At 45.2% G+C, this 13,742-nt stretch overlaps 1 protein-coding gene across 4 annotated transcripts in view; it reads left to right on the forward strand.

Moving 5' to 3' along the window:
- Positions 1 to 9,080, forward strand: part of EMB2458 (FtsH extracellular protease family) — a 190,587-nt gene extending 181,507 nt beyond the window's left edge. Inside the window, exons 19-22 of one of the 4 annotated variants that reach the window (XR_015542871.1) lie at positions 7,804 to 7,884; positions 8,122 to 8,202; positions 8,299 to 8,421; positions 8,493 to 9,080. Coding sequence is in view for 1 of the 4 variants with exons in the window: in XM_087391371.1 (XP_087247497.1) it covers positions 7,804 to 7,884; positions 8,122 to 8,190 (150 nt within the window). In the remaining 3 variants the exon portion in view is untranslated. The remainder of the gene's footprint in view (positions 1 to 7,803; positions 7,885 to 8,121; positions 8,203 to 8,298; positions 8,422 to 8,492) is intronic. The other 3 variants (XR_015542870.1, XR_015542872.1, XM_087391371.1) reach the window with 3 other exon arrangements.
- The last annotated feature ends 4,662 nt before the right edge of the window (positions 9,081 to 13,742 follow it).

The following is a 13,742-nucleotide window of genomic DNA, read 5'->3' on the forward strand; positions in this document are numbered from 1 at the left end:
GGCGGAGGAGGACTCTTCAGGAGCGTGAGTGAGCTTTGAGGAGAGACCTCGCCTCCATAGAGCGGCTCAGGGACTAGGACCCAGGTTCTCAATGGCTTAGTGACAGGTTCAAGGGCGCTCACCTTGAGCTTCAGGACATGGAGATTCGGTGGGTTGAGTTCTCCTATCACTCTTCCCGAGCCCGGTGGGTACAGTAAGGGGACATGATGATGAAGCAGTTTTTCTAGACCATTGGGCCCCGATCGGCACGCACACAGCTGCAACGTCTCCGGGATCGAGAGGGCATCTTGCACATTGACTCACAGGAGATATTAGACATGACCACAGGTTTTTACAACCATCTCTTTGAGAGGGAGAGGATGGTATTGTGGCCTGAGAGGGAGTTTGGGATCACGTTCCGACAATAGTCTCGCAGGATTTATGTAGTAGGCTAGAGAAGCCCTTCACAGATGAGGAGCTCTGGGAATCCCTCAAGGCTCTCCCGACCCAGAAGAGTCCTGGCGAGGATGGCTTGACTTCGGTCTTCTTTCGGAACTTCTGGGAGATTATCTCCATCCCTTTCCGACGAGCACTGCCCACTCGCTCCCTTCCTCTTCTTGTTCGTGGCGGAGGCTTTGGGCTACTACTTGAGATCACAGGTGGCGGGCCTCATAGGGTTGAGGCTCCCAATCAGACAGGAGGGGGAACTGCTTGACTCCGAGTTTGCAGATGACACGGCCTTGTATGTTGAGGACACCACAGCGAGTTTGGAGAGAGTCAGGGGAGCCTTGGCTATCTACTGCGAGGCCTCGGGTGCACGGATCAACTGGGTAAAGTCTATAGGTCTCTTCATGGGCTATGAGGAGACACATGAGATTCGTGAGTGGGGGAGTGACTTTGGCTTTAGATGGCTACTGTGGGGCCAGACAGCGAGATACCTTGGATGCCAGGTTGGTATTGACATTACAGCAAAGCAAGAGATCGCCCTGGTCCTTTAGAGTGTTAGGCACAAGCTTCTCTACTGGAGCTCGGCCAAGCTCTCCCTAGCAGGTCGTGCTTTAGTGGCAAACCAGGTCCTTCTTGCCACAGCTTGGTATATCGCCTCCTACTGGTGTTTTCTTATAATCGGTTTCCTTTTCAAAAGGATTGTCCAAAATTCTCACAAAGGAAATTGCAGCTAGTGCACAGTGATGATGCATTGGGCAGCTCCGATGGTTGGTTCGGAACTTCCTTTAGGCAGGATTGGACGGCACACGGAATACTAGAGCCTAGGTCGCTTGGCAAACGCTAATCATGCCGCAAGCATTGGGAGGCTTTGGTATCATAGATCCGGAGATGCAGAGTAGAGCCCTTCTGGGCAAGTTGGTTGTTCGCGGCCTCACCCTAGGTGCAAAGCCTTGGAAGCTCCTCTTACAGCGAGGGCTTCTTAGGAACACCTCACGCATCGGAGAACAGTGGCAGCCTTCACACAGGTGGATCTTCTCAGAGGCCCCCCTTATAGGGAAGGGTTCCCCCTTGATGAGGAACCTTCACAGGGTCTGGCAGAGACTAGGAGGTGGTCTCATTCGTCTCATTCGTGCTCCGCCCAGATGCGGAATGGAGTTGGAGCATCAGCTCCTTATATGGCACCCAGAGATCCGAGATCAGGAGGGGTGTATGCTTGGGTAGGGGACGCACATTGGTTGGACACAGTGGAACAGTGGTCCGGCCGGGTCTTTTGGCAGATGGAGCAGATTAGCCATGGAGGCAGAGGCGAGGCTTGGTGCTATAGCGCATCTGCAAGGGGCAAGGCAGCGGATGAGAGAGATTGACCTAGCCATCCCTGAGTCTGAGGGGCTTCGTATTTGGTTGGGGCAGTTTCTCGGACTGGTGTCCCCTTGAGGATGATGATGCAGTGAGGCAACATGCACCCCATCTTCTTCTGTGTAGGACCTGGATGCCTACTTCATCCACTCACTGAGAGAGACCCTGAGATGGATGGGAGTCTTGATGGGATTCACCGGCAAATGATCGGAGTGGTAGGACGTTTGGAGAAGGAGTGGGACATTGGTCCTCCCAGTATCTCAGAGCAGGATGCCCCCAAGTGGCACCTCTGGCTGTGGGAGGGTAGACCCTTGAGGGAGGTCCAGTGGGATCCGAGAGAGTGGTTTTGGCCCTCCAAGGGCGGCCTTGCCGAGCGGATGGATGAGATGCCCTTCTTTTCCTACACCACACGGATTGGCAAGAGGCTTCAGATTGACTCTTCGAGGTGGCCCCGCTTGAGGGAGCGGCATTGGGTGACCCAGAGAGTGCGTGGGATGTATGTTCTAGGTATTGGACGCGGTTATGGTCTAGTCTGCGGCCGAGGCAGATATCCTACTTCTTCTGGTTGGCCATCCACGGAGGCTTGCCCATCGGACTGTGGTTGGAGTAGATGCGAGTGGAGGGGCAGTGCCATTGTTGCTCTGGTGGTTTCCTAGAGATGATCCCGCATTGCCTTTGGAGCTGTTGCAGAGCAACGAGGATCTGGATGGGAGCCCTCAGGATCATGACCCGTATGCAAAGTTTTAAGAGGGACTACACCTGGGGGATGGTGGCCTCGTTGACTGAGGGAGGACACCTGTTCCAGATTGATGAGATCTCCCGAGCCTACCAGATACAGGGTCAGAGCATTCAGAGGATAGCACTCCATGAGGCAGTCCAGCTCCCCTTTCTCCTCCGGAGGACAGCGTTTGGGAGGTGGTAGCGAGTATCACTGCGTGGAACATTTGGGTGGCTTGTTGCAGTCTTGTGATGGGTGAGCATCCGGTTCCACCCTCGACTACCATGGTCGCCATCTGGCAGGATATCATCCACACTCTACCCTCCACCTGGGAGCGTGGGACTCCAGGCTCTAGAGTAACTATCGAGAGGCATGCTTGATTCTGCAAGGCTTGGCCTGCAGGAGTTTGTTTCTCTGGAACAGGCAGTTCTTTTCTTTCAGCCTTTCCTGGTTTTTTCCATACTAGCACCTTCGGGGCTGCTATTTTGTATGAAGTCTTTCAAGCATTAATAGAAGGTTCCTTTCTTTGAAAAAAAAAAGTAAAATTATCCTGAGGCTGCTGTGTAAAGAGTGGAATATTTCCTATGGTCGTTTTTATTGCACATGCTTTTTTTTGTGAAACCAGTAACTATATTATTAACATGAAATCAATGTACATGATATTAGACTCCAAAAAGGAGCCTAATGGAAGAACTCAAAAACAGTCAGAAAACACTTCAAGACTAGTAGCATCCAAGTCCCTCGCAGCATAACTATCATATAAAGATTGCTTGAGGGACATTCTGAAGAAAGCATATGCCTGAGGAAACTGTTGTCCCATCCTAGAATGCAATCTCTGTGTCCAAATAATCCATAGTACCCAGAAACGAGCCTAGTGAAAGAAAAGGAGGAAGGGAGACATCTGAGATGAGAAGCATCCAATCCAGAAGAGTTTCCCGAATCTGATAGAGGGAAATCAAAGCCGCAGCAAACGAGAGACATGAGTGATCAATATCCGAGAGTGCGGACAAGACCATAGCAAATGGGGAACTGTCTCACGAGGATGGGAGCAACGGGGGCAGGAAGAGGAAGCAATACGACGTGCTGCCAATTTCGCCCCAACGGAAAAAGCTCCCACTATACATCTCCAAAAGAAAAGCCTCTGTTTCAATGGCAATTTAGCTTTCCAAATTTTCTTGAGTTGTGATTGCCACCAAGATAAAGGCCTATCCAAATTCCAAAGAGTGTTGGCATGCTTATCAATCCATGGCGGTGGAAGAAGAAATCTGTAAACCATCGAGGAGGCCAGATTATGCATTGAAAGTGAACAGGTAGCGGGAGATACGGAAATCAGATTCCAGTCCAGTAATCTGTCCTGTACAAACAATGGAGGAACAGGAACAAATGGCTGCAACATAATTGTAAGTATTCTCCAAATGGGTCTATGATGCAAACCCAAGGGGAATGTCCTGCAAGCTTGTGGAAATGAAAGCACATAACCATGTTGGTCCACAACATCTCCGACAAATCTTATGCCCAATTTCATAAGATTATATGCTTTAATAGGTGCCTGTAAAGCAAGAGGTGATTCAAACACCTTGCTCCAATGGATGCTTTCCAAGTGAAGAGAATTACCATGATGGGAAGAAGCACCTGACCATTTAGCATAACAGAGAATTCTCTTCCAATCATGAATAAAAGCAGTAGAAACAGGACAACCAAGAATTTTCCCTTGAAATGTGGTCATGATTGCTTCCCAGCGATCTGTAATCCAATGCCCATATGCATGGGACGTCATGTTTCCACACATAGCTGCTAACATAATAGCCCATGGCTGTTTTTGCTGAAAAAAATCAGCAATCATAGTGCTCTTTCTTGCCAACATATGAAACTGAAGATTGAGAATATTCAGCCCCCCATGAGTCTTAGGTGAACAAACAGACTGCATGGGAAGTAGTCGCAAAGCCTTTTTGTGAGATTTGCTTTTCCAAAATATCTCCATAGCCTGGGACATATAGGAAGCCAAATGCTTAAAAGACCAGGGAAGAAGAGGCAAATAAAATTGTACATATGCCATAATGATGGACTGTACTATCCGAAGTCGAACATGTAGAGGCCAAGTGGACAAATGCCAGTATTTCAGCTTCTTGTTGATCTTTTGAAGCACCCATTTGAGCTGTTGTTGCGGGGTAATATTCCAGCCAATGGGATACCCTAAATGCCTCACAATAGTATGGGAAGAAATAATGTGGCTTGGCCAGAGAAGTGCATGCCAATCAGCTTCTTTGAATGCTAGAAGATTTGATTTCTGAAAGTTGATATGCAGTCCAGCAGCTATGCCAAAATCATTCAGAGTATTTATCAAATGAGAGAGGTCACTTTGAGAATTCTTGGGCATGAAATATGAATCATCAACATATGCCTGTGCAAGAAATGGCTGTGCCCTTGGAATTTGCAAGCCATGAAGCTGCCCTGTATCTGCAAGATGGTCCATATGCAACAATAACGGATGAGCAGCAATGGCATACAGTAGCGAACTAAGAGGGCAACCCTGTCTCACTGAGCGGGTCATAGTCCAAGTTCTTGACAACCCACCACCAAGCAAACACTGTGCAGTGGCATGAGAATAGAGCCAGTAAATAATATGGACCAGCCGAGGGCCAAATCCCAATTTATGCATAGTCTGAGATATAAAATCCCAATGGACAGTATCAAATGCTTTCGCAATGTCCACTTGCAGAATGAGAACATCTTGTTTGGAATATTTGGCATACTCAATTGCAAGCAAAGCATTGGAGATATTGTCAGTAATCTGCCTTCTGGGAACAAACCCATACTGCCTGGGATGAAGTCCTGCTTGCAAAATGAATCAAACCCTGAGGACAATCATTTTGGCAATGAGTTTGTAAATGACTGGCATAAGAGATATGGGCCGCCAATCAGCCATTGTCTCACACAACCTTTTTTTGGGGATCAATTTGACAAGGCCATGTTTCTAAGGAGGAGGAAGAGATTGTTCTGCCCAAGCATGATTGATCATAAGAAGAAGAGTGTTCTTGAGATCACCCCAAAATGCACGGAAAAATTCAACAGTCAATCCATCCCAACCAGGAGAGCTGCCTTTACGTAAATGACTCAAAGCATCATCCAATTCATTAAGCATAAAGGGTTGCTCCAATGCATGAGCCTGCTCCCGAGACAATATAGGCTGAACATGCGTAAGAAATTGAGACCTGGCTGCATTCACTTGCATCGAATGATCAGGCTGAGGAGAAAAAAGATGCTGAAAATGACTAGAGCATTGCGATTCCAATTCTGATTTGGAGGTGGTCCAGGTGCCATCATCTTTCCTGATCTTGCAAATATCCTCCTTTCGCCTATCCGCATGCAGGCTTTAAAAAAAGGCTGTGGAGGAGCAGCCCTTATCCAAAAGGGGTTTCATGCGAGCTCGGATTTGCCACTTCTTTAATTTGCGAAGATCATTTTGATGGATGATATGAACCGCATAAGCACAAGAATCCTGTTCAGAAGAGGTGAGCTGCCTATAAGAGCTGATTACATCCATTTGTTGCTTGTGAGATTGAGCCCATTTCAACTTAAGCCTGAGGTTTCCCATGTAACTCCGTCCATAATCTTGAATAACAGCCTGCAAGCGATGAGCAAGACTGATCCAAGCGAAATCTATGTCCTCCTGAGCATGTAAGAGGAGGGGGCGGACAGCCGCTCTCACCATGTTCTGAAATTGTTGATGAAGCAGATAAGCACTAATTAACATGGAGTAGGCGATGACCAAAAAAAGGCATATCATCTGTCAAACGTGCTATAGATAATGTCAGGCATACTGGAAAGTGATCAGATAGCAAGAGGGAATGATCAACGGTCAACCCATAGTGCACATGTAAAACTAGCATACTGCTGAGCATGCAACAAATACCATCTGTCAAGTCGAGCCCAGTAATGAGTAAAGGCATTGTGATGGTATGTATAACCCATATCTCTATCCCTTGTTGAGAGCCATAAATCTTCTGCATGCAAGAAAGAAAGCATATCCTCCCAATGTCGAAGCTCAGTGGGGATCATATGAGATACAAAGGCTGCAGTAGAGAAATCAACTTGCTGTCTTTTGGAGTCCCGGGTCAAGTCCTTCCGGGAATAACTTTTAAGCTGTTCCTCCATGGAGGTAAGCAGGGCAGGATTGATGAAATTGCAGAAAAAAAACAGAACTGTACGGCAGGGTTTGTACAGGCAAAGAGTACGGACAAAGTACAGGGCAAAAGTACGGACTGTACGGGTATACAGAGGAGGCTGTACGGAAGAGGCTGAACGGGGATGCGCGCAGAAACTGTATGGAAGAAGAAAAGTTGGCGGGGATGGTGACGGGGCACGGGGCGCGCAGAAACTGTACATGCACCTGGAATAATAGTTTTAGGGGAACAAGAAGTGTAAAGTTGACATTTTAGGCCCTGTGTAACCATCAAGAGACGCTGGATTCTTGAAAAACCTTATGGGAGCTTATTCATGATGTTTTGGAGCATCTAAAGAGTGGATGCAACCGAAAGTTATACCAGCAAATGGTTATAGCATGCCAAACGCCCAAGTGTTCCATGCGTCAATTTCAGGTATGGATTATTTTGATTGAATTTATGGCCAAGTGTTCGGGAAGATAAAGGTCTTACAGGTGGGTTGAAGAAAAACGTTTATTTCATGATAGTGAGCAGGTAATAAAAAATCACAGTTTCTGCAGAACCTTCCATGAGCTGAATGGTTCCTTCTTGTGCTTTGTCTGTTGAGCTTTCTTTTATGTCATTAGTGAAATGTGCTTAGTTTTGTTTTTGTTCAATGCTAGAACTGTATGTGTTGATCGGAGAGCTTTCAACCTTGTTTTTGTACGGGTCTCAGTTTTAAGTCCAGGCCCAGCCACTTTGGTGGTTTGCATTATTCTTTGCCCTGCCAGGTAAGTAGCTTTCAATCTGTATCTACCTCCAGATAAACTGTATGTACCTGATTCAAGTGGGGATGTGGCAACACGATATGGCACATCTGTTCTTTTTTTGTCTGGTAGAAGAATTGATCTGGTAGACCACTAGCTGAGAATTTCCAAGTGGCCATGTGGTTGAGTCATGAGACCTATAATGCAAGAAACTTTGCAAGGGATAATCTTTTCATACGCTGTCTCTCTTGCCTTCTGCAAATTTCTGTGCAAGCATATGTGCTGTTTTGATGTTTTTGATCTTTGTAAATATGAGCACAATCTACTTTGGATGGGTTTCATTTTGATGGATTGATAACAATCACCTGTTTATGTTTTGTTCATTTCTTGTTAGGATATAGCAAGGATACTGAAGGAAAATGGAGCCATATTTGAGGAGGAACCTTTTATGCTTGTTCCTGTTAGAAACGATGAGGTACGTTCCAAGCTTGGAGTGTGGTGTCTTTTACATTTTGAAGAGCTTGAGGGGGTGCTTGATGTTTACTAAAAGGAATTTAGTACTCGTGTCAAGTTGAACAAGGGACACAGTTAGGCATACAATAGCTTGAAATAATTCTGGGGGTTAAAGTATTGCTCCACTAAAATTGCCTTCAAAATAGCTCAGACAGAACCTTGAATTCTAAATGCAAAGTGTAATGGCTTTGAACAACAGGTCGTACAAGTTACGACAAATGGGACTGGTCGGTCTACAAGATTGCTTTCTGCAACTAACAACGTTTGATTAGAGGCTCAAGTAAGTTCAATTATCTGTTGGATAGAAGAGCTGAATTCAACACTCATCTTTCTGTGCCAGCCAAGTCCTCGTCTGATTGCTGTAAATTCTTTATAGGGCCCTTGTTGCTTATTGCTTTCCATGGGTGACTTTGGGGCCAAGTCAGATAAGAACATTATTATGAAATTTGAATAAACATCAACAAGAGCAGCAGAGATGTCAATTCAATGCATGGTCAAGGTAACAACACAAAACCTGGATGATGATCTCTTATCGCACATACTGATTTCTTACGCTGTCCTTGATGTCAGATTTTGTAGGAGTTTTTAGTATTCCTAGGCTTCACCAGTTTAAAAGAAGCATGGCAATTCTGCAGTTCCTAATGCAGATTCATGGAATCTCTCCTGTGTATTCCACTGTATTGGCGTCAACAAGAGGGAAACAAAGTTGCCATACAAAGGTCGATGCTTGAATGTTGGCGTTTGGATATGGAACGACAGACGTATAATTGGCATAAGGGGGCCACTGCGAAAGTGGTGCATGAGAAGAGGGAGAAGGAGTTGACACAGCTTGTAAAATGTGTATCAAAGAGAACATACAAAAATAGAGGATTTAGCAATCCCCTTCCATATTCACCAGGTGTCTCGTTTAGAATTCAATCGTGATGAAGCTGTGCCAACAGTTTTGTAAGGAATAGGTTTCACCTTGATTATTTTGAGCGTCTTCTTTATATATGACAATGTTTTAGGGGCCTTCCTTTTTATGGCCTCTTTGTAATAATACCTTTTCACCGTGGCGGTCTCCGTTCTCCCTTAAGAAGTTGGTTCTGGCTTTTCATTGGCTATTTGGGTGTAATCTACTTATATTGTCATTTCCGTTATCATCAGGTTCTTTTACAGCCTACTCACATGGCAGAACTGGTTAAATCGAGCTTCATTTGTCCATCACATGATTAAAAAGCTACAAGATAGTTGGTTACATTTGCATGCTGCTGTTCTGTACGTCTATGAATAGGTCTCCCTCTCTCTTCCTTCCTCCCTACTCCAATGTTTTGCAACCCTCACAGCTGTTGGAACTCGCATCATTTCTGCAATTTAGTATTCATTTAGAAGTTATAGTGTGGTTGTTGAGTTGTATTGACCTTCGAGGTTTAAATTATGATTTATTTGCAACTCCCTTATGAAATATATTGGGTGTGCATCTGCGTAGTGTGTGTGAAGAGAGTGAATGAGTGTGCGTGTGTGTGTGTGTTTGTGTGGTGTGTGTGCAGTGTGTGTGTGTGGTGAGTCGTGGAGGAGCGTCGAGGAGAGCTGAGGAGCCTTCCAGCCATTGTTGTGCTTTCTGCAGCATCCCGTACCACCAGTACGGCTACTCATACAGACTGTACGGCGTTTTCCGTACAGGCTCCACTCTGCCCGCAGCGCTTCGTACAGGCCGTTTCCTTTTCCATAGTTCCCTAGGTCTTTGTGCTCTGCTCGCGTGGTGTTTCGTCTGTTCTACGTGAAGTTTACGCCGCTGTCTATTTTCGTCCCTCTCAGAAACCCTGTGCAGCCTCGTCCGTACAGCTGTGCGGTACCCGTACAGCGTCCGTACGCTTGTACGTTTCCGTACTTCTGCGTCAGTTCCCGTTTTACCTCTGCAAATTCACGTATAAAGCCCGGCACCTTCTTCTCACAGTTTTGTCCGTACACCTGTCCCTTCCGTATAGCTCCATCCGTACAATCCCCTACTTCCAGTCGTACAAATCCTTGGAGTTTTTTTGGGCTCTGCTGTCTTCTCTAACCGTCTTGTGTTCCAGCCAAAATCTTACATTTCCCTCTGCTATCTTCTTCCCCACTATACTCTTCTTATCCTCTCTGGTGGACTTCCTGTGAATACTTCTTTGGGACTGGTTTTTTTGGCTTTCACTGCCCTTTTACAGGTACTTCATTTTCAAGCTCCCCTTCTTACAAAGTCATGGCAGAGTATTCATATGAAAAAACGTTTCAAAAGGAGCGCTCGGCTCCCTACAAGAAACAAAAGCAGGTTGAGGGTCAGCATGACCCGATACATGAGACTCTTAGAGGCTCAACTGGTATATGATATAATGCATGAAGGATTTGCAGATACTAGAAAAGAGTGGAAAGACTTGGTTCCTTCAGTTGGCCTCATGGTTGAGGTCGATGAAATTGTGGATCCGGTCAGAGAATATGCCAAGAATGCAGTCATTTTATTTTTTCCAGGCCGGATGCCACCTGCTGCAGAAATAGGCAACTGGCTGACACGCACATTGGCTGTCTCTTTTGTTCGTAAAGTACACTATGCGGCCAGGGGCTTTTTTGAGGTTATCGTGGTGGATGAGATCCACAGACAAATGCTTTTGGAACAATCACCTCTTTTTTTTGGGCAGCAAATGGTGCATGTCTTGCCACGGTCTCCCACAAGGGACTTTCAGGCTTTAATCCGACACAGATGCTCGGTTTGGGTTGAAGTTGTTGATTTCCCCCAATGTATGGCCTCACTTTTGCCTAAAATTGCAGCATCTTTAGGAAAAGTGATATGCCCACCACGACCAAATGGCAACTCAAACAGATTTTGCATTCTCTGGGATACTGATAATCCCACACCGGACTCTTATTCAGTCACGGTGAATAATGTGAACATGGGAAGTGCCTTCTATAAACTCAAATGGGGTTTATTTGCAGGGGCTTGTTTTGAATGCAAAAAGTTTGGACACATGGCTTCACAGTGTCCAATGAATCTACATAAAATGCCTCGTGCCACTTTGTCAGTTTCCATGCCTACTAAAGATGTTCCTACTCCAGTGGCCAACAAAAATAAAAGCAGTAGACAGCCTGCTAGGAGTCAGGATAAAGGCAAAGCTCCAGTGGCTCCCAATGGGAATCTCACATCACATTCACCTCCTGTTATTCAATCCTCGATCAAAGGACAGCAACCTTCAACTGATGGCTGGCAGAGTCCAAGAAAAGTTATTTCTGCTAGAAGAATTCCACCCCCCCGCACTTGGATTGGTGCCTCTTCTAGCGGGAATACCCCAGAGATAAATACAGGAATTGGGATTACATGGGCTGCAGTAACAGCCAGCAGAACTCTTCCCTGAAGAAGAGGTTGCTGCTTTGTTTACTTCTCAGGCAGCTACTTCTTCTAAGAAGCGAGGTCTCGACCCTGAGATAGAAATGCAAGGTTAACCTCATAAATTTTGCTGTTGTACATAGTTGTTACATTACTATAAATACCTGTATATATGACTGCTCACATCAAATGTTTTACACTCAATGTCCAGGGCATGTGTGACAGTAGGAAATGGAAATCTGTGTGGCTGTACATCAACAGATTTCAGCCTGACATAGTGGCATTACAAGAACACAACCAACATATGTATGCAGGCAAGACATGACACTACTGTGGATATGATATTTTTTATGCTGGGGAGCACTCTTTCTCAGGGGTTGTTCTTCTGACCAAACATGAGCTTCAACCAGCCATTGCATTAAATGACAATAAAGGCAGATGGCTTGTTCCCCAATGCCTTATTAGAGGAGATGTTTGAATTTGCTTCAGTTTATGCACCTCAATCCTCTAGAGAAAGAACTGCAATTTGGGATGCCATGCAACAATATCCGTGGAGATATCATGCCTACATATGTGGGGATTTCAATAATGCTCCACAACTGGAAGACAACACCTCCAGACATGATCATATGTTATCTCCTGAAAGGCATGCATGGTCCCAACTACTTCTGCATCTGGATCTGGTTGACCTTTGAAAGGAATTGCAGCCTTTGTCACCAGGCTACACTTTTCAACATAATGCTCTTTCCGCCTATCAGGCACGTCTGGATCGATAGTATAGTGTTGCTCCCCAACAAAATGGGGAGTTCACATGCAAAATGTGGATTGACTATGCTTTTGTGCATTCAGACCATGCACCACTATGGTTGCGGTTATCTTTTCATAACATGCTAGATGATAGATTGCCACACAGGAGACATCTAATCATAAACAATAGTTATTTACAACATGTTGATTTCAAGGCAATGGTTACTGAAGCAGCTCATTGTCTTTCCTCTAGCAGCCATCTCAATGTTGATGGTGCCTGGGATACTTTTATATCTAAAATGCAAGTGGTGATTAGAGTTTATGGCAAGTCTTACATGAAGACTCTGAGGGAAACTATTGCTCAGGCCAAATCCACTTGTGAAGACCTCACTGAACTCAGTCATCACCGTTCGTTGTTCTTGCATGAGCAAACAACACTATGTCAGGCCAGACATTGTCTTAAACTAAATGATCACAGGAAACTGGCAAAATGGGAGACTAGAGCAAGACAAAGAACCTTTACAGATAAAGGTTGCTCTTCCAAAGAATTTTTCAAAAGTTTACATCAGAGGAGAATCAAAACAGAAATTTGCGGAGTGCTTATGCCCGATGGATCATGGACTACTTCACGGTCACAGCTTGCTTTTATTTGTGTGCATCATTTCTTTCAGCAATTTGGCTCTGCAGCTCCTCCCTCGCAAAAGATTTTGCTTGCATGAAATTTACTGTTGCAACATGTTTCTCCTATCATTTCCCCTCCTCAAGCTTTGGAATTGGAGGAACCCTTTACTGAGAGGGAACTGTCAAATGCGATCAAATCATGTGGCAGATGGAAATCCCCTGGATGGGATGGTTTAACAGTAGAGTTTTTTCTAGCCTGCTGGCCTATTTTGAAGCATTCATTGCTATATATGGTGAATGTTGCGTGGCAAAATCAGAAAATGTCGGACACATGGAAGAGAGGTCTTGTTAAGCTCCTTCCCAAAAAATAAAATTGTGAGTCTTTGCCAGATTGGAGACCTATCACTCTTATGCCCGTAATTTACAAAGTCACCATCAAAATGATTGTCGGTCGGCTAAAGGGGATTTTACATAATGGGTTGCATCTTGCTCAATATGGCTTTGTCCCGCGCAGGCACATCACCGACAACATTGGTAATGCCTATATTGGAATTGAATATGCCAAATATACACAGCAGGATGTTTTGTTACTGCAAATTGATATTGCCAAAGCCTTTGATACTGTTCAGTGGGATTTTATTTCATCGACTATGCAAGCATTGGGTTTTGGCACAAAAATGCAGCAGCTCATCACTTGGCTATATCAAGATAGTGAAGCTGCCTGTATACTCTCAGGAGATATTTCCCCATCCTGGACTCTTGCTTGCTCTGTCAGGTAAGGATGTCCCCTGAGTGCTTTACTTTTTGCCATAGCCACTCATCCCCTGCTTCAATATCTGGATCACCTCTTCGACACTGACCAGTTGCACGGTTTGGAGATTCTTGCACGGTTTGGAGATTCTTGGTAGTCGCAGCATGATTGCACAGGCATATGCTGATGATTCATTCTTCACTCCAAAAAATACTCAGGCTGATTTGTCCATGATTATGCATGCTCTTTCCACATATGGTTTGGCTGCTGGCCTTCGGGTAAATTTTCAGAAATCAAAATTGCTGCCATTACATGCATAGGAGTGGCACAACCTTCTGTGGCCTGGGGAAATTGTCCCCACTTCTCATTT

This window comes from Dipteris shenzhenensis, chromosome 20 (assembly GCF_047967505.1).
Source record: "Dipteris shenzhenensis isolate YYH24624 ecotype China chromosome 20, Dip_SZ_1.0, whole genome shotgun sequence".
Taxonomy (NCBI): Eukaryota; Viridiplantae; Streptophyta; class Polypodiopsida; order Gleicheniales; family Dipteridaceae; genus Dipteris; species Dipteris shenzhenensis.